General features: G+C 44.0%; 1 protein-coding gene and 1 pseudogene across 1 annotated transcript in view; both read left to right on the top strand.

Annotated features, from left to right (window-relative positions):
• The window catches only part of LOC126412241 (mucin-2), a 245,101-nt gene that overhangs the window by 19,288 nt on the left and 207,594 nt on the right, over window positions 1–18,219 (top strand). Inside the window, exon 2 of the mRNA XM_050081733.1 lies at window positions 9,861–9,911. Within this exon, the coding sequence (XP_049937690.1) occupies window positions 9,879–9,911 (33 nt within the window). The 5' untranslated portion in view covers window positions 9,861–9,878. The remainder of the gene's footprint in view (window positions 1–9,860; window positions 9,912–18,219) is intronic.
• On the top strand, window positions 11,087–11,203 carry LOC126413662 (5S ribosomal RNA; annotated as a pseudogene).

Below are 18,219 nucleotides of genomic sequence, written 5' to 3'. Positions count from 1 at the left end.
TCAATCTGGAAAGGTGAATAGATCAACAGAAGTATCCACCAAACCATTGGGACCATACTGTTTGTCTTTCCTTGGCAGGATGGCGATTTCCAGCAGGACAATGCAATGTGTCACACAGCTCACAGTGTACCCCCCGGATTTAAACCCAACCCAGAAACAGTGGGACCACCTCGATCGGGTTGTTCGCGCCATGGATTCTCAAGCAGCCGGCCGATGTGGCCGAGCGGTTCTAGGCGCTACAGTCTGGAACCGCGCGACCGCTACGGTCGCACGTTTGAATCCTGCCTCGGGCATGGATGTGTGTGATGTCCTTAGGATAGTTAGGTTTAAGTAGTTCTAAGTTCTAGGGGACTAATGACCTCAGCAGTTAAGTCCCATAGTGCTCAGAGCCATTTGAACCATTTTTTGATCCTCAAGCGAGAAACTAGCGCAGTTGGCCACTGCTCTGGAGTCGGCGTCATTCCACATCCCTGTCGGTACCTTCCAGAACCTCACTGACTCTCTTCCTGCACGACTCGCAGCGGTCCGTGCTGCGAAAGGTGCGTATTTGGCGATTTAACAAGTGGTCACATTAATGAACAGCTTATATTGGCAAGACTTTTTCAAAATTCTCTACCGTCACGAAGTTCCGGGAGCATCATGTGGTTTAAGGTGTGTGGCGAGGACAACTTCGATGAAATTTTCTTAGCCGGCCGCTGTGGCCGAGCAGTTTTAGGAGCTTCAATCCGGAACCGCGCAGCTGCTGCGGTCGGAGGTTCGAATCCTGCCTCTGGCATGGATGTGTGTGATGTCCTTAGGTTAGTTAGGTTTAAGTAGTTCTAAGTTCTAGGGACTGATGATCTCAGATGTTAAGTCCCATAGTGCTTAGAGCCATTTGAACCGTTTTTTGAAATTTTCTTGCACCAGTACACAAGTACATCAATGTACACAAAACGCAGTACAGTTGTAGAACATATATAACAATAGATAATCCATTTTTCAATATCTTCTTTGTATATCTGAGTGCTTTTAGAGGCTGAGCATATAGCAAGCACGATTTAAAAAAAAAAATAAGAAAAAAATTAAAATGATGAGAGAATAGACAAGGTGACTCCCAGTACTGGTAATAGCACCAAGGGAGCCGCCGAGCTTAAAGTCGCCATCTGACACACGGTTCACCACCAACCTTGTCACATATCATCAGTGCACGAGACACCTCGAAGAGGTTTTGAATCTGATGTAGGACATTGACGCAAGGTCCGATGACATGGAATTTGACTATGAACCTACATCTCTTCCCTGTGCCGGCGAACCGACTAGTAGTGACGAAAATTTGTTCCGCTTCCACACTTCGAACCGGTTAGCTTCGAGTAGAGCGCTACCTCTTGCGCGTGTGTTGGCGATCCCCTCTATGAAAGCGAGTCAGATTTGAAAACGCAGCACGTTTACGCTACGAAGGATACAGAGCGTACGGGCCGCCCGAGCTCCAAAACTACAGCATTTAACAAACGTAGACAGACTTGTTATCTCCTGCCGAGCAATTCCACTAGAGTCTAGTTGCAGCGCGATCTGTAGAGATGTTGATATGACTCGGATTATCTTGCGTGTGCCGTTCAGAAGCCACTGATCGCAAGAACGAATTACGCATATCGCTTAGTGAGAAGAAAACGAGGCCATCATTAATTTGAGGAACAGTGAAAAATTTCCACCTCGGCAGGTGCGCGGTCAGCGTGGCGAATTGTTGACCAAAGGGGCCCGGGTTAGAGGAGGAGGATATTAGTGTTTAACGTCCCGTCGACAACGAGGTCATTAGAGACGGAGCGCAAGCTCGGGTGAGGGAAGGATGGGGAAGGAAACGGCCGTGCCCTTTCAAAGGAACCATCCCGGCATTTGCCTGAAGCGATTTAGGGAAATCACGGAAAACGTAAATCAGGATGGCCGGAGACGGGATTGAACCGTCGTCCTCCCGAATGCGAGTCCAGTGTGCTAACCACTGCGCCACCTCGCTCGGTGGGCCCGGGTTGGATTCCCGGTCGGGTCGGACATTTTCTCCCCTCGGAGACTGGGTGTTGTGTTGTTCTTGCGTTGGTACCGTCATAACTGACATTAGGCTATTGAGACAGCCGTATGGGCACGCCCCGAAATCCAATTAAGAAGAGAGAGAGACAGACAGAGAAATACTGAAATCGATCTGACACAGTATTGAGACACAGAGCATGACGTGACATGCAGCTTGGCGCCTGTGGACCTAGTTGTTTATGGTGGTAGATAGTGACAAGTGACAACTGTGAAAGTGGATGTAATGTGAAGGCTGATTTGCTCAAAAATCCGCCTAATAACATATCCTCGTTATGTTAGAAATACTATACAATATTCAGCCTTTAGTGTATCAGAACTTAGCAAACATATTTCTACATCTACTCTGCAAATCACATTTAAGTGCCTGGCGGAGGGTTCATCAAACCACGATCACAATTCTCTATTATTCCAATCTCGTATAGCGCGCGGAAAGAATGAACACCTATATCTTTCCGTACGAGTTCTGATTTCCCTTATTTTATCTTGGTGATCGTTCCTCCCTATGTAAGTCGGTGTCAAAAAAATATTTTCGCATTCGGAGAAGAAAATTGGTGATTGAGATTTCGTGAGAAGATTCCGTCGCAACGAAAAACGCCTTTCCCAAATCTTGTATCATTTCTGTGACACTCTCTCCCATATTTAGCGCTAATGCAAAACGTGCTGCCTTTCTTTGAACTTTTTCGATGTACGCAGTCAGTCTTATCTGGTAAGGATCCCACACCGCGCAGCAGTATTCTAAAAGAGGACGAACAAGCGTAGTGTAGGCAGTCTCCTTAGTAGGTCTGTTACATTTTCTAAGTGTCCTGCCAATAAAACGCAGTCTTTGGTTAGCCTTCCCCACAACATTTTCTATATGTTCCTTCCAATTTAAATTGTTCGTAATTGTAATACCTAGGTATTTAGTTGAATTTACGGCTTTTAGATTAGACTGATTTATCAGATAACCGAAGTTAAACAGGTTCCTTTTAGCTCTCATGTGGATGACCTCACATTTTTCGTTATTTAAGGTCAACTGCCACTTTTCGCACCATTCCGATATTTCTTCTAAATCGTTTTGCAGTTTGTTTTGATCTTCTGATGACTTTATTAGTCGATAAACGACAACGTCATCTGCAAACAACCGAAGACGGCTGCTCAGATTGTCTCCCAAATCGTTTATATAGATAAGGAACAGCAAAGGGCCAGTAACACTACCTTCGGGAACGCCAGAAATGACTTCTGTTTTACTCGATGACTTTCCGTCAATTACTACGAACTGTGACCTCTCTGACAGGAAATCACAGATCGAGTCACATACCTGAGACGATATTCCATCAGCACGCAATTTCACTACGAGCCGCTTGTGTGGCACAGTGCCAAAAGCCTTCCGGAAATCCAGAAATACGGAATCGATCTGAAATCCCTTGTCAATATCACTCAGCATTTCATGTGAATAAAGAGCTAGTTGTGTTTCACAAGAACGATTTCTTCTAAACCCATGTTGACTGTGTGCCAATAGTGCGTTTCCTTCGAGGTAATTAATAATGTTCGAACACAATATATATTCCAGAATCCTTCTGCATGTCGACGTTAATGATATGGGCCTGTAATTTAGTGGATTACTCCTACTACCTTTCTTGAATATCGGTGTGACCTGTGCGCCTTTCCAGTCTTTGGGTACGGATCTTTCGTCGAATCAACGGTTGTATATGATTGTTAAGTATGGAGCTAATGCATCAGCATGCTCTAAAAGGAACCTAATTGGTATACAGTCTAGATCAGAAGACTTGCTTTTATTAAGTGATTTAAGTTGCTTCACTACTCCGAGAATATTTACTTCTACGTTACTCATGTTGGCAACAGTTTTTGATTCGAGTTCTGGAATATTTGCTTCGTCTTCTTTTGTGAAGGCATTACGGAAGGCTGCGTTTAGTAACTCTGCTTTGGAGCACTGTCTTCGATAGTATCTCGATTGCTATCGCGGAGGGACGGCATTGATTGTTTCTTGCCGCTAACGTACTTCACATACGACCAGAATCTCTTTGGATTTTCTGCCAGGTTTCGAGACAAAGTTTCATTGTGGAAACTTATAAGCATCTCACATTGAAATCGGCGCTGAATTTCGAGCATCTGTAAAAGATTGCCAATCTTAGGGATTTTGCGTCTGTTTAAATTTGGCATGTTTGTTTCGTTGTTTCTGCAACAGTGTTCTGACCCGTTTTGTGTACCAAGGAGGATCATCTCCGTCGTTTGATAATTTATTTGGTATAAATCTCTCAATCGCTGCCGATACTATTTCTTTGAATTCAAGCCTTATCTTATATTTTCTTGTATTATTAATTTGGAAGGAGTGAAGATTGTCTCTCAGGAAGGCATTAAGCGAATTTTTATCTGTTTTTTGAATAGATATATTTATCGTATTATTTTTGGAGGATTTGGGGGTTACAATATTCAATCTCGCTACGACAACCTGTGTACACTAATATCTGTATCCGTTTTGATGCTTGTTATTAACTCTTAGTGGACAGATGGCTACTTTACCGGAATAAGACAGCTGTTACGGGAAGGAGCTATCCCACAAGTGGCACTTCATCATCCGGGGACAAATGAAACGTCACATATTCTTCAAAGACTTTTACGAGCTTCACCTACATACTTGTTGGGCCGACCACTTTCACCTCACGAGGTTCTGTAACTTAGGCCACTAACACATCCCACCACCGTGGCTCGTGAGCCAGCGGTAACCCTCTCGAATCCCTGTGTCTGAAGATATTTACGACCATATCCGTGTTCTAAGGTTGGTAACTACATAGTACATCTGTACGAAAGTAACGAACTCTTAGACTGTTGAACGAAGTAGATTGGGTACTTATTTCTCAAGTTTGAAGCGAGCATGTGCATCATATCTTTTCACTGTAGAAACCAGACGAAATACTGGTTGAAGAACTACTCACGCTCTTGGATTTCGCAGCGCGATTCTTTGCATGGTAACAATACAAAAATGTAACAAAATTTCTTCCTGTGCATAATTACGCTACAAAATTGACATCAGGAAATGGAAATCTGGCAATTCACATTTAGTACGTGTATCATTTTACTCCAATATCTTTTATCAGAACTGTCCAGATAGTGTAGTTAGATATCGATCTTTCTTTGTAACTTAAGTGCAATAATGATTATGATAGTTGTACAATGTTAATACTGGCAGCTTCTCCTAATAAATCATCTTTCTCTGGCATGCAATTATTATTATCTCTCTACATACACTTCTTCGAGAACGCCAGTGTGCTTTTTTTCCTTTTTTGTACGTTTATCATATATATTGTACTTATCAGTCTCCAAGTGTACAAAGTCGTTAACATTAATACAAATTTTCTGATGACTACTGGAATCGTATTTTTTCTGTTTGAAGAAATTCTACATTGCCTGACAAAGAAAGCGAAGCACCAAGAAGACAATGTCGGATGTCAATGTATCTTCGTATACCTACACACCATCAGCAGGTATTTAAATAGAGTTGCTGTTCTCTGTGACTGTTCTCTGTATGTGCACGGCCATCAGAGTGTATTATTGTCGTTCGTATTTAGTGTCGTTACCAGGGCTGCTAGTGTATATAAGGCGCTTGAACTGCGTCAGATGTTAAGCGATCACCGTGAAGGTCATGAAAATGCTTCGAACTTGCGTCGGACGGCATTATCAGCAGGTGTCAGGTTTTGAAAAGGGTCTCACTGTGGGTCTCCATTGGCTGACTGATGGAATCAAAAAATATCCAGATTTATGGGGCAATCGGATATGACAGCGGCCTGTATGGCAACGTGTGGCAACGTGAGAAAAGGATATTTATTAGTCGTTAAGTTTCTGGAGCAACACGTCAGAACACATGGGAGAATCCCCCTTATTGTGCACCAAACACATCTGAACCCCACATCTGGGCCTGCCATCCGAGAATACGTAATGGACTCTCCTGGAGAAGAAGTAGAGTTCTGGCGGTGTAGTGTGGAAAGCCACTGCGTATGGTTTTAGGTCGCAGCTGGTAGTGTTTGAGGGCACAACGATACGTCATGGACAACCTGCGTCCTCATGCGTCACTTCTGAAGCGGCAGTATTGTAGTGGCATATTTGAACAGGACACTTCACAGATGGCATTTATCTCTCTGTAAACTGTCCACGTGATTTTGAGATATTCCCATGGTCGGCAACATTTCCAGATCTGTATCCAACAGAACATGTGTGGGACCAGGTCCAACATCAACTCTGCCCAATTCCAGTATCCGGAATGTGAAGGAAATGTTACAAAAGTTATGGGCCATGTTGTCTCAGGGCACAATACAACAGCTTTATGACTTCTTTCCCAACTAAATAAATGCATGCATTCAACTCAGATGGAGTGCAACGTCATACTGATAATTGGGATCCTTGCAGATATAACTAGATTTTGTAGTCACTGGAATAACAACTCATACCCTCTCAACACATGAAGTTCATTTCGTTTATTCCTCCACATCTGGGTAATTCACTCTTATTGTCAGGCAGTGTATTAATTCCCTATTTGTATCTGTATTCAAATAGCTATATTTCCATTTAAATAACCGTACTGAAGCCAGAAGGCTCCATCTTCAAGTACAAATCAAAAAAATGGTTCAAATGGCTCTTACCACTTTTGGACTTAACATCTGTGGTCATCAGTTCCCTAGAACTTAGAACTACTTAAACCTAACTAACCTAAGGACATCAAACACATCCATGCCCGAGGCAGGATTCGAAACCGCGACCGTAGCGGTCACGCGGTTCCAGAACTGAAGCGCCTAGAACCGCACGGTCACACCGGCCGGCAAGTACAAATCAGATTGAGGTGTTATATACCTGTTCATGAGTTGATGAGCTACCTTATATTAACATGATATACTTACTGATGAGATGTGCGTCGATTCCCGAAATATGTCTGAAGATGAAGTCTTGTGGCTTCGAAAACAACTGCAGTTAAAAGAAAAGAAAGATGTTATGTAAACTGATGGTGGAGAGGGGAGAAAGAAAATTAAAGGAACTAATGGTATCAGCTGCATCGAAACTTTATGCTGAACCAGCGGTGACTAGTGAAAATGTTTGCCTGATCGAGATTCGAACTCCAGAACTCGCACTTACCTGCTTATTAGGCAATTGCGTCAGCCACTGTTTCAGAGTGCTTTTCGCAAATGCGCAGACTACCTCGGTACGCTCCCTGGCCGACACACATTCCCAACTAGCGCTGCCTACCCGCAGTCCTCAGCTACATCCTCCAGGCTCCCTAATTTTAGATTCCCGTTGGAGGCCGAACGCAAATAGGCATCCGTACTGAAGGTTTTGCATTCATTGTCCATCGAGGCGAATGAATTATATGAATACGTGGTGTCTGTTCTTTAGGACACAGGCACCACACATTAATATAAATCTACAGAAAAGAAAGAGTCGCACGGTATTATCAGCTGGGAAACCCCAATCTGTAGGTTCAGCAGGCTGACCAGAAAGAGTTTTCTTTCTCAACGTACAGTTGCCCCTTTCCTCACACTGTGTGATTGTTGTGTCATAAGTGGTTTTACTGACTGTATGTGTGTATAGAGTAGTATCATGTGTGATGAGAGATGGCAGAAGGTGAAATATTGTGCTGGTAGCCGGCCGAAGTGGCCGAGCGGTTCTAGGCGCTACAGTTTGGATCCGCGCGACCACTACGGTCGCAGGTTCGAATCCTGCCTCGGGCACAGATGTGTGTGATGTCCTTAGGTCCTTAGGTTAGTTAGGTTTAAGTAGTTCTAAGTTCTAGGGGGCTTATGACCACAGCAGTTAAGTCCCATAGTGCTCAGAGCCACTTGAACCATTGTGCAGGTGTGCAGTACTTTCTTGTTGTTTGACTAGTTTGATGCAGGTCCTTACGGTGGTCTACCCTATGAAAACTTCCTCTTCTGTGCACAGCTACTCAATCCTGAAGCCATCTGAACGTACTTACCATTGTCGATCCCCGGTATCCTTCAATAATTTTAAACCCCACAACAAACACCACTGAAAAAATAACCATCCCTCGATGCCACAAGATGAATCTCAGCAATCTATTCCTTATCTTACTCAAGTTTTTCCATAAATTTCTTTTCTCCTCTGTTATATTCAGAATCTCCTCATTAATTATCCGATCTATATATATATATAATAATATTCATCCACTACTTTTAGTGTCTCATAAGAAAACTCATCTACCGCTTTTAGTGTTTCACATCGTAACTTAACTCCCTCATCATCGCCTGAATTTATTAGACTACATTCCATTACCGTTATTTTACTTTGGTTAATGTCATTTTACAATATTTTTTCAAGACATTACCTGTTGTATTCAACTATTTCACCAGTTCCTTTTAAGTCTCTGAAACCATTGGAATCTCTCGAAAAACTTCAAAGTTTTGACTTCTCCACGAACTTATATGCCCTTTCCGAATTGCTCCTTGGTTTTCTTCAACGCTTGTTCAGCACACAAATTGAATAACATCGGTAACAGGCTACAACTCTGTCTCACTCCCTTCTTACGGCTGCTTCCAGGTTTCTGCACAAGCTTTCGATCCCCGCATTTTATCACTACTATCTACAGTATTTCATAGAATCTGTTCCAAGAAACATCTTCGATAGCTTCTATCTACATCTACAAATGCCATAACCGTAGATTTGCCTTCTTGCAGTCTGTCTTCTAATAAGTCTGTACAAATTTCTAAATTCCCTGATCCTGTAATTCTACTTTTATATTTTTGCGGCTCAGTCACGTGTGCATTTGACAATGCTGTAACCGGTTTCGACCTGCTTCAGACTGTCATCAGACAAAGAATTTCGTTTCTTTCAGTGTTCAACCCTGAGGTTGGTTTGCAGCAGAGCGCCATTTGTCTCTTCTGTCTGCCTTCCTCTTCGTTTCCACGCACGTGTTACAGCCAACGTCACTCATGATCTGTTGCATGTATGATATCCTTGGTGGCCCCCGCCGATTCCTTCCCTCAATAGCTCCTTCTGCTATTGTTCCAATCATGTTGTTGTGTCGTAATATGTGCCCTACAAGTTTGTCTCTTCTTGTTTGGATGTAACTCCACAGAGATCTGGTTTCCTGTACTCTTCTAAGCACCTCTTCATTTGTTACTTTGTCTCTCCAGCTGATCTTCATCATCCTTCTATAGCACCACATCTCCAGTGCCTCTAGCCGTCTTCTCTCTTCCCTTCCAATTGTCCAAGATTCACATCCGTATAGGGTCACACTCCAAACGAAACCTTTCATGATACGTTTCCTTATTTTCAGACTGATGTAGTTGCTGGTGAGTAAGTTAATTCTCCGATTAAATGCGATTTTGGCATTTTGTATTCTGGTCGCTATTTCTTTCCGGGTTCTACCATCTCTTGTGATTTTTCTTTCCGGATAAGTAACTTCCTCTATCACCTCCAGCTCCTCTCTTCCAATTCTCATTCTCAGAGGTTCATATTCTGCTTCTATACAAATAATAGACAAAGAATAAAATAACATAATCAACCACTTAACCTCCGGATTCCCACAGTTTGAAATTCTGTGACCGGCGTCCCTGCTCATTGTGACCAGACTTGTTTTGTGTTGGCCGCGCGGAATTAGCCAAGCGGTCTCAGGCGCTGCAGTCAGGACTGTGCAGCTGGTTCCGGCGGAGGTTCGAGTACTCCCTCGGGCATGGGTGTGTGTGTTTGTCCTTAGGATATTTTAGGTTAAGTAGTGTGTAAGCCTAGGGACTGATGACCTTAGCAGTTAAGTCCCATTAGATTTCACACACATTTTTTTTTCTTGTTTTGTGTTGCAGGATCACAGGCGGGCGGCCATGCGGTGGCTGCCATTGTTGCTGCTCGCCCAGGTAAACAGCTCGCCCAGCCGCTGTTCTGTAGGCAGTCGCATCGACTCGCGGTAGGGAAGTAGTCGCACTTGTCTGCTTCCAAGGTTGTCGTTTCTCTGCCGGTATGAGAAGCGAATTTAAAGTATAAAACCCATCAAACGTTTTCTGTAGTACGTAATTGTGTTATAATAGTTTAAAACTTGTTAAACAATTAGTTTTATTCAGAATGTTTATTTGAACTCAACGAAGCCTCTGCGTTGTTTAGGCTCTGTTTTCTTTGCTTAGTTTAGGCCTAGCACAGTTCAGTTCAAAGTGACATATCATCTACATCTCTGTGCACATTCCGCGATCCACCGTACGGTGCACTGCGGAAGGTCTCTTGTACCACTGCTAGTCATTTCCGATCCTGTCTCATCCACAAATGGAGCGAAGAAAAAACCGCTATCTGTTTTCCTCCATAAGAGTCCTAATTTGTCTTATGTACGTTGTCAGGACTAAGCAGGGATAGCTAAAGGACAAATGTAAGGATGTGCGGCATATCTCACTAGGGGCAAGACAGATACTGGCTACAGGAAAATTGAAGAAACTTTTGGAGAAAAGAGAACCACTTGCATGAATATCAAGAGCTCAGATGGAAACCCAGTTCTAAGCAAAGAAGGGAGAGCAGAAGGGTGGAAGGAGCACATAGAGGGTCTATACAAGGGCGATGTACTTGAGACAATGTTATGGAAATGGAAGAGGATGTAGATGAAGATGAAATCGGAGATATGATACTGCGTGAAGAGTTTGACAGAGCACTGAAAGACTTAAGTCGAAACAAGGCCCCGGGAGTAGACAACATTCCATTACAACTACTGACAGCCTTCGGAGAGCCAGCCCTGACAAAACTCGACCATCTGGTTAGCAAGATGTATGAGACAGGCGAAATACCCTCAGACTTCAAGAAGAATATAATAATTCCAATCCCAAAGAAATCAGGTGTTCACAGATCTGAAAATTACCGAGCTATCAGTTTAATAAGTCACGGATGCAAAATACCAACGCGAATTCTTTACGGACGAATGGAAAAATTGGCAGAAGCCGACCTCGGGGAAGATCAGTTTGGATTCCGTAGAAATATTGGAACACTTGAGGCAATACTGACCCTACGACTTATCTTAGAAGCTAGATTAAGAAAAGGCAAACCTACTGTTCTAGGCAACGGCCTTGCCGCAGTGGATACACCGGTTCCCGTGAGATCACCAAAGTTAAGCGCTGTTGGGCGTGGCCGGCACTTGGATGGGTGACCTTCCAGCCGCCATGCGCTGTTGCCATTTTTAGGGGCGCACTCAGCCTCGTGATGCCTCTTGAGCTACTCGACCGAACAGTAGCGGCTTCGGTCAAGAATACCATCATAACGACTGGGAGAGCAGTGGGCTGAGCCCACGGCTCTCCTATCCGCATCCTCCTTGGAGGATGACACGGCGGTCGGATGGTCCTGGTAGGCCACTCGTGCCCTGAAGACGGAGAGCTAAACCTATGTTTCTAGCATTTGTAGACTTAGAGAAAGCTTTTGACAATGTTGACTGGGATACTCTCTTTCAAATTCTGAAGGTGGTAGGGGTAAATTACAGGGAGCGAAAGGCTATTTACAATTTGTACAGAAACCAGATAGCAGTTATATGAGTTGAGGGGCACGAAAGGGAAGCAGTGGTTGGGAAGGGAGTGAGACAGGGCTGTAGCCTATCCCCGATGTTATTCAATCTGTATATTGAGCATGCAGTAAAGAAAACAAAAAAAAATTCGGAGTAGGAATTAAAATCCACGGAGAAGAAGTAAAAACTTTGAGGTTCGCCGTTGACATTGTAATTCTGTCAGAGACAGCAGAGGACCTGGAAGAGCAGTTGAACGGAATGGACAGTGTCTTGAAAGGAGGATATAAGATGAACATCAACAAAAGCAATGCGAGGATAATGGCATGTAGTCGAATTAAGTCAGGTGACGCTGAGGAAATTAGATTAGGAAATGAGACACTTAAAGTAGTAAATGAGTTTTGCTATTTGGGGAGCAAAATAACTGATGATGGCCGAAGTAGAGAGGACATAAAATGTAGACTGGCAATGGCAAGGAAAGCGTTTCTGAAGAAGAGAAATTTTTTAGCATTGAGTATAGATTTAAGTATCTGGAAGTCGTTTCTGAAAGTATTTGTATGGATTGTAGCCATGTATGGAAGTGAAACATGGACGATAATTGGTTTGGACAAGAAGAGAATAGAAGCTTTCGAAATGTGGTGTTACAGTAGAATGCTGATGATTAGATGGGTAGCTCACATAATTAATGAGGAGGTATTGAATAGAATTGGGGAATAATAGAAATTTGTGGCACAAATTGACTAGAAGAAGGGATCGGTTGGTAGGACAATGTTCTGAGGCATCAAGGAATCATCAGTCCAGTGTTGGAGGGCAGCGTGGAGGGTAAAAATCGTAGAGGGAGACCAAGAGATGAATACACTTAGCAGATTCAGAAGGATGTAGGTTGTAGTAGGTACTGGGAGATGAAGAATCTTGCACAGGATAGAGTAGCATGGAGAGCTGCATCAAACCACTCTCTGGACTGAAGACCACAACAACAACAACATAACAACAACGTTGGCAGCAATAAAATCGTTCTGCAGTCAGCTACAAATACCGGTTCTCTAAATTTTTCAATAGTATCGCACGAAAAGAACTTATCTTTCCTCCAGAGATTGTCGTTTGTATTCACGAAACATTTCCGCAATAGTCGCTTGTCGATTGATCCTACCGTGACACATCTAGCAGCCTGACCCTCAGTTGCTTTGATGGAGTCCTTTAAATCGATCTGAAGGGAATCCAAAACACTCGAGCACTCCTCAAAATAGGTCGCTCCAGATTTCGATGCACAACCTCCATTGTAGATGTGTTACAGTTCCTCAAAATTCTCCTAATAAACTGAAGTCGACCATTTGACTTTCCCACTATTGTTCTTACGGACTCGTTCCACTTCATATCTCTTTGAAGCTTTACGCCTGCATATTTAATCCACCTGACTGTATCAAGCAGAACATTAGTAATTCTGCATCCGAACATTTCGCAAAAGTTTTTACTACTGATCTGCATTAACTTACTTTTTCCACATTTGGTGCTAGCTGCCATTCACCAGATCAACTAGAAATTTTGTGTAAATCATATTGTGTTCTCCTATAGTCACCCAGTCGAACCAACGACAACGCCTTCCCGTACACCACAGCATCTCAGCAAATTGCCGCAGAAAGCTGCCTACCTTGTCCGCCAGACCATTTATGTATACAGAAAATAATATCGGCCGATATTCTCGTCTCTGGTGAAGATTCGCTATCGAGGACAACATACTGACTTCTGTTTTTTAAGAAGTGTTTATCTGGGAACACAAATTTGAATCTACTGGTATAGCTTCATACGCAAATGGAATAGGACCGAAAATTTATAATACTGACACAAACATCTTCCGCAAAGTACCATACTGTCGGTTTGAGAGTAGAAATGTAGATGGTCATGGTCCAGCCACTTTTCCTCAGTTCATCCAGTGCATTCGCCGAGCAACCTGCCTCATATTCTGTTTACGTTTTTCTTCTCCACCGCTGAGTATCCAGCATTTTGTGTACAACTACATATCCTAGATGTTCGTGGATTTTTGGTGACTCAGTTCTTCCAGAGAATAGTGCTTGTTGCTGTAACTGACAAGCAACTAATATAGGGCACACACCAACACAATCGCAAACTGCCGGCCGAAGTGGCCGAGCGGTTCTAGGCGCTTCAGTCTAGAACCGTGCGACCGCTACGGTCGCAGGTTCGAGTCATGCCTCGGGCATCGATGTGTGTGATGTCCTTAGGTTAGTTAGGTTTAAGTAGGTCTAAGTTCTAGGGGACTGATGACCTCAGATGTTAAGTCCCATAGCGCTCAGAGCCATTTAGAAACAATCGCAAAAGGCAACCCCAGTAGACCTCGCAGAAAATAACTTGGCCCAGGCACAGAAATGCCTTTTCGTTCTCACACTGGGCATATCTGGCACTTTGCTCCGAAGGGGAAACTGCTTTAGTTTGCTGGCACCTGCCAAGCTGTGGAAACAGCCATCTCAGTTGTTTATGCACTGATTTTTTATATGGTACTATTGTCGGAAACTACTGATTTGTCCAATTTCTGGCCGTACTGGCGTGATCTGTTAATATGATCGTTTGCGGTATTGCTAGCTGCAGATTAGAGGTTTTGCTTGTGAATAGGCTTCCGCTGTTCAACTGCACGTCCCCTACTGCGCAGTGACTCCACACAGCGGAGTCCCTAACACTACCATAGTCCCCTCCACTACCACATCGTCTGCACAGGTAGGGGCCGAGTTATATTGTGTGCCCTCCGCCCATCGTAGTGCCACAAACATGAATGTGTAGCTTATGCATACCACATCTGATGAAAAGGTTTAGAAATTGGTTAATGGAAATAACAGTTTAGAAGCGAGTGATCGCAGTATTTATGTTTATACTAAGTGAGCACTCAGCATATCCCAGGTATGTACGTATTCCATTATTTTATTAGTCCATCCCTCCTTCCCCTTCTCTCTGTCGCTACCCTTCACTCCTCTCTGCTTATTTCTTCCTCCCTTTCTCTGCATCTCCTCCCCCTTCTCTCTGCTATCTCTTCCTCTCTCTGCATCTATACATCTCTTCGTCTTTCCTTTCTCTGTCAGTCTCCTTATCTCTCCCCTCTCTGCCCCCTCAGCCTACCTCTGATCATCTTCTCTGCGCCCCTCTCTGTGCCCATCTCCTTCTTTCTCCTCACAGTCTTTGCATCGCCTGTACGTCTCTTCTCTCTCCACGTTGTCACACTTACGCCAAAAGGACACTGGTAATTCTTATGCCACACTTTTTCTTTCCAGATATTAACTAATATGTGTATCCAGTTTGGTTTTAATCATTCCAGGGGCTTAGAATGAGCTTTATATCCACGACTTTGCCCACGTATATACATTTCAAATATTTTTCACACATATCTAACATATTTCACAAGTATTTGTACACATATATCATCTGTATCTCTACCGAATTTCGCCCTGCAGTTTCATTTTCGCATAGGTTGATGTTTAAGACATATATATTGTACAATGATATAATTTTGCATGTACATCCAATGGTATATGTGGTTACTGTCTGTTAAACGTGTAGTTCGTAGTAAAGATCGTCATGCATGATGCGGCACTTTTTCACACATTTCAGTGATTATGACGTCATATCCCATGATTTATATGCAGCGCAGTGATATAATTTGGTGGTACATTCAGTGGTATATGTGAATACTCTCTGAAAAATCAGTAACAAATACTGTTAGCAACGAAGAAGTAATAAATTAAAACGTCATGCTGCGTGTGGCAGTTTCACTGTATGAGTAGCAAAAATATATTAAGCGATAAACTTCTATCCTCTCATGATTTTATGGGGATTGGGAGCGAGAAACAGCCTCGTAAAGTTTTGAAACTGTATGTAAAGCTTTTTCCAAGTCACTAAGCGCTCTCATTTTCAGATACTGGATGACTGAAATATGGCTATTAGCGCGTCATGTGCTACCCTGCTTTTTCAGCTCCACCGCCATTCCTTTGATAGTTAGGTGGTTCTTACCCCCACAGCGATGATTTCTGGACAGTAAGTGGTACGTGTAAGAAGTTTGGTTAAAATCGGCCCAGTGGTTTAGGAGGGGACGTGAAACATACATCTTACGCACGTACATGATATGTATGGATTGATTCTCTCAACTTGTAAGTCCAGATAAGCTACAACAAGTATAAGCCGTAGCAAGTCTGTTTCTGGGGACCACGTAGTGTTGGTCCGTTAAGATGGGAAGGTAAAGTGGCAGCTAGAAAAGGAAAGGCGGGGCCCGGCGCCGGCAGAGTGGGCTAGGGAGAAGCTGTTAGCGCTGCCGCGGCTCACTGTCGCTCTCCGCGGACGACCTCCGTCTGCCGGCCGCCGTCGTGGAAAGCGGGACGCCAGCCTAGGCTAGACGCCCGCCGTGTTTACTCGCAGGCGGGCCCGCCTTATTCTCACCTGCAGTGCGGCTGCTCGACTCGACCGCGTCAACGCATGATCTCAGCATGCCCGCCCCGTTAACTGCGCGATTAGCGCGGTAGATTGCTTACCGAAGGGAACTGAGTTTGATTCCCGGCCGGGCGGGAGATTTGCTCCACTTGGGGTGGGCGTTGTGTTCTCCTTAACGTCCGAATCGTCGTACCTGACAAGACAATCGTCTCCAATACACTGTCGTATCGTGTTTCTATTATGACACTGCTGAATGGGCACGAACCGAAAGCCAACAAATCGAAATAAAAAATAAAAAGGTAGAATAATCTTAGCAGGGGAATGATTAGATGGTGGCCTGCTTGAGGAAACGTTCCGAAATGTCCTAACAATCACTTACAAGTACACAGGACAAAAAAGGAGACATCGCGCCAATCCTATATTTCCAGTGGAATCCTCTCTGCTCCACCGCCACACAGCATGGATATTTCTACAACAGCCTGAGCAAATCTCACAAACAGGGAATGTAAGAGCTACCTATCTCCAGAGATGTTACTTCTTACGTTTCATTCGGAGTTTCTCCTAATAGTTGGAGACATTTTCTATCGGATTAAGATCTGGTGATTTAGTGATCCAGGTTCAAATGGCTCTGAGCACTATGGGACTCAACTTATGAGGTCATCAGTCCCCTAGAACTTAGAACTACTTAAACCTAACTAACCTAAGGACATCACACACATCCATGCCCGAGGCAGGATTCGAACCTGCGACCGTAGGAGCCGCGTGGTTGCGGACTGAAGTGCCTAGAACCGCTCGGCCACCGCGGCCTGCCCATTTCGGAAATCATTAGGGAATTCAATATTGCGAGATCCACAGTTGAAGACTGTGCCAAGAATACCAAAATTCAGGTATTACTTCTTACCAAGGACAACGCAGTGAGCGACGGCCTCCTCTGAACGACCGAGAGCAGCGGCGTTTGCGTACAACAGTCACTGCTAACAGATGAGCAACACTGCTTGAAATAAAAGCAGAAATCTATGTGGGACGTACCTCGAACGTATCCGTTAGGACAGTGCGGCGAAATCTGGTGTTAATGGGCACTGGCAGCAGACGACCGACGCGAGTGCTTTTGCTAACAGCGACACATCGCCTCTCCTGGGCCAGTAATCAAATCGGCTGGACCCTAGGCGACTGGAAAAACGTGGTCTGGTCAGAAGCGTACCAATATCAGTTGGAAAAAGGGGTATTAGGATTCGAGTGTGGCGCAGACTCCACGAAGTCATGGACCCAAGTTGTCAACAAGGTTCTGTGTGAGATGGTGGTGGAACCATGATGGTGTAGGGTGTATTTACGTAGAATGGACTGGGTTCTCTGGTCTATTCGGCTACTTGGAAACCGTCTGCAGTCATTCATTGACTTCGTTTTCCAAAACGGCAGAATTTTTAAGGATAACAATGCGCTATGTCACCGGCTCGCAATTGTTCGCAATTGATTTGAAGAACATTCTGGATAGTTCGAGAAAATTATTTGGCCACCCAAATCACCCAACGTGAATCTCATTGCACATTTGTGGAACGTAATCGAGAGGTCAGTTCATGTGCAATATCGTGCGCTGGTAACACTTTCGCAATTATGGGTGGCTTTAGAGGCAGCATGGCTCAATATTTCTGAAGGGGCTGTATGATGGGTAGACAACCTATACGCACCCAAAAGACTCTTACTCTGTAGGCCTATTGCACTCCGAAATGTAATCTTGATAGCGCAGTAAGCAGCTGCGTTTATTGTTGTCCCTTGCTGCATAGAATCGACTAACAAGGCTCCATGTCTGTCCCAAAACACGGCTGCTATTGTCTTGCGTGTTGAGATTGTCTACTTGGCCTTGACTTTGACTGGTAATGTCGTGTGACGCCGTTCCATTGACTGACATGTGGACTGGGGTCATGGGATGAAACCCACTTCTCGTCCCCTGTAACAATGTACTCCCAAAACTTACCACTTTCCTTACGATATCGGTTCAAAAAATCAAGAGGCCAAGCAATTCTTTCCAATTTGCGAAACTGCGACTTTTCAAAGACAATTTTGTGCGAAGTTGTTACAGCAACATTCGGAAAATCGAATGCAGGGGTTGAAATTTTGAATCGCTGGTCTTCACGAATCTTTTCGCCCTAGCCTTGACCAAATTTTCTGAGATCACTGATGGTCGGCCTGATTGCGGTTCATCATGGACATTTTCCCGTCCATTCCTGAAAGTTCTCATTACGTTTTGCTGCCACTGATCGCATTGGGGCCTTGCA

Source organism: Schistocerca serialis, chromosome 7 (genome assembly GCF_023864345.2).
Source record: "Schistocerca serialis cubense isolate TAMUIC-IGC-003099 chromosome 7, iqSchSeri2.2, whole genome shotgun sequence".
Classification (NCBI taxonomy): domain Eukaryota; kingdom Metazoa; phylum Arthropoda; class Insecta; order Orthoptera; family Acrididae; genus Schistocerca; species Schistocerca serialis.
Note: the sequence above shows the minus strand (reverse complement) of the source record. Positions and strands in the feature narration are given on the sequence as shown.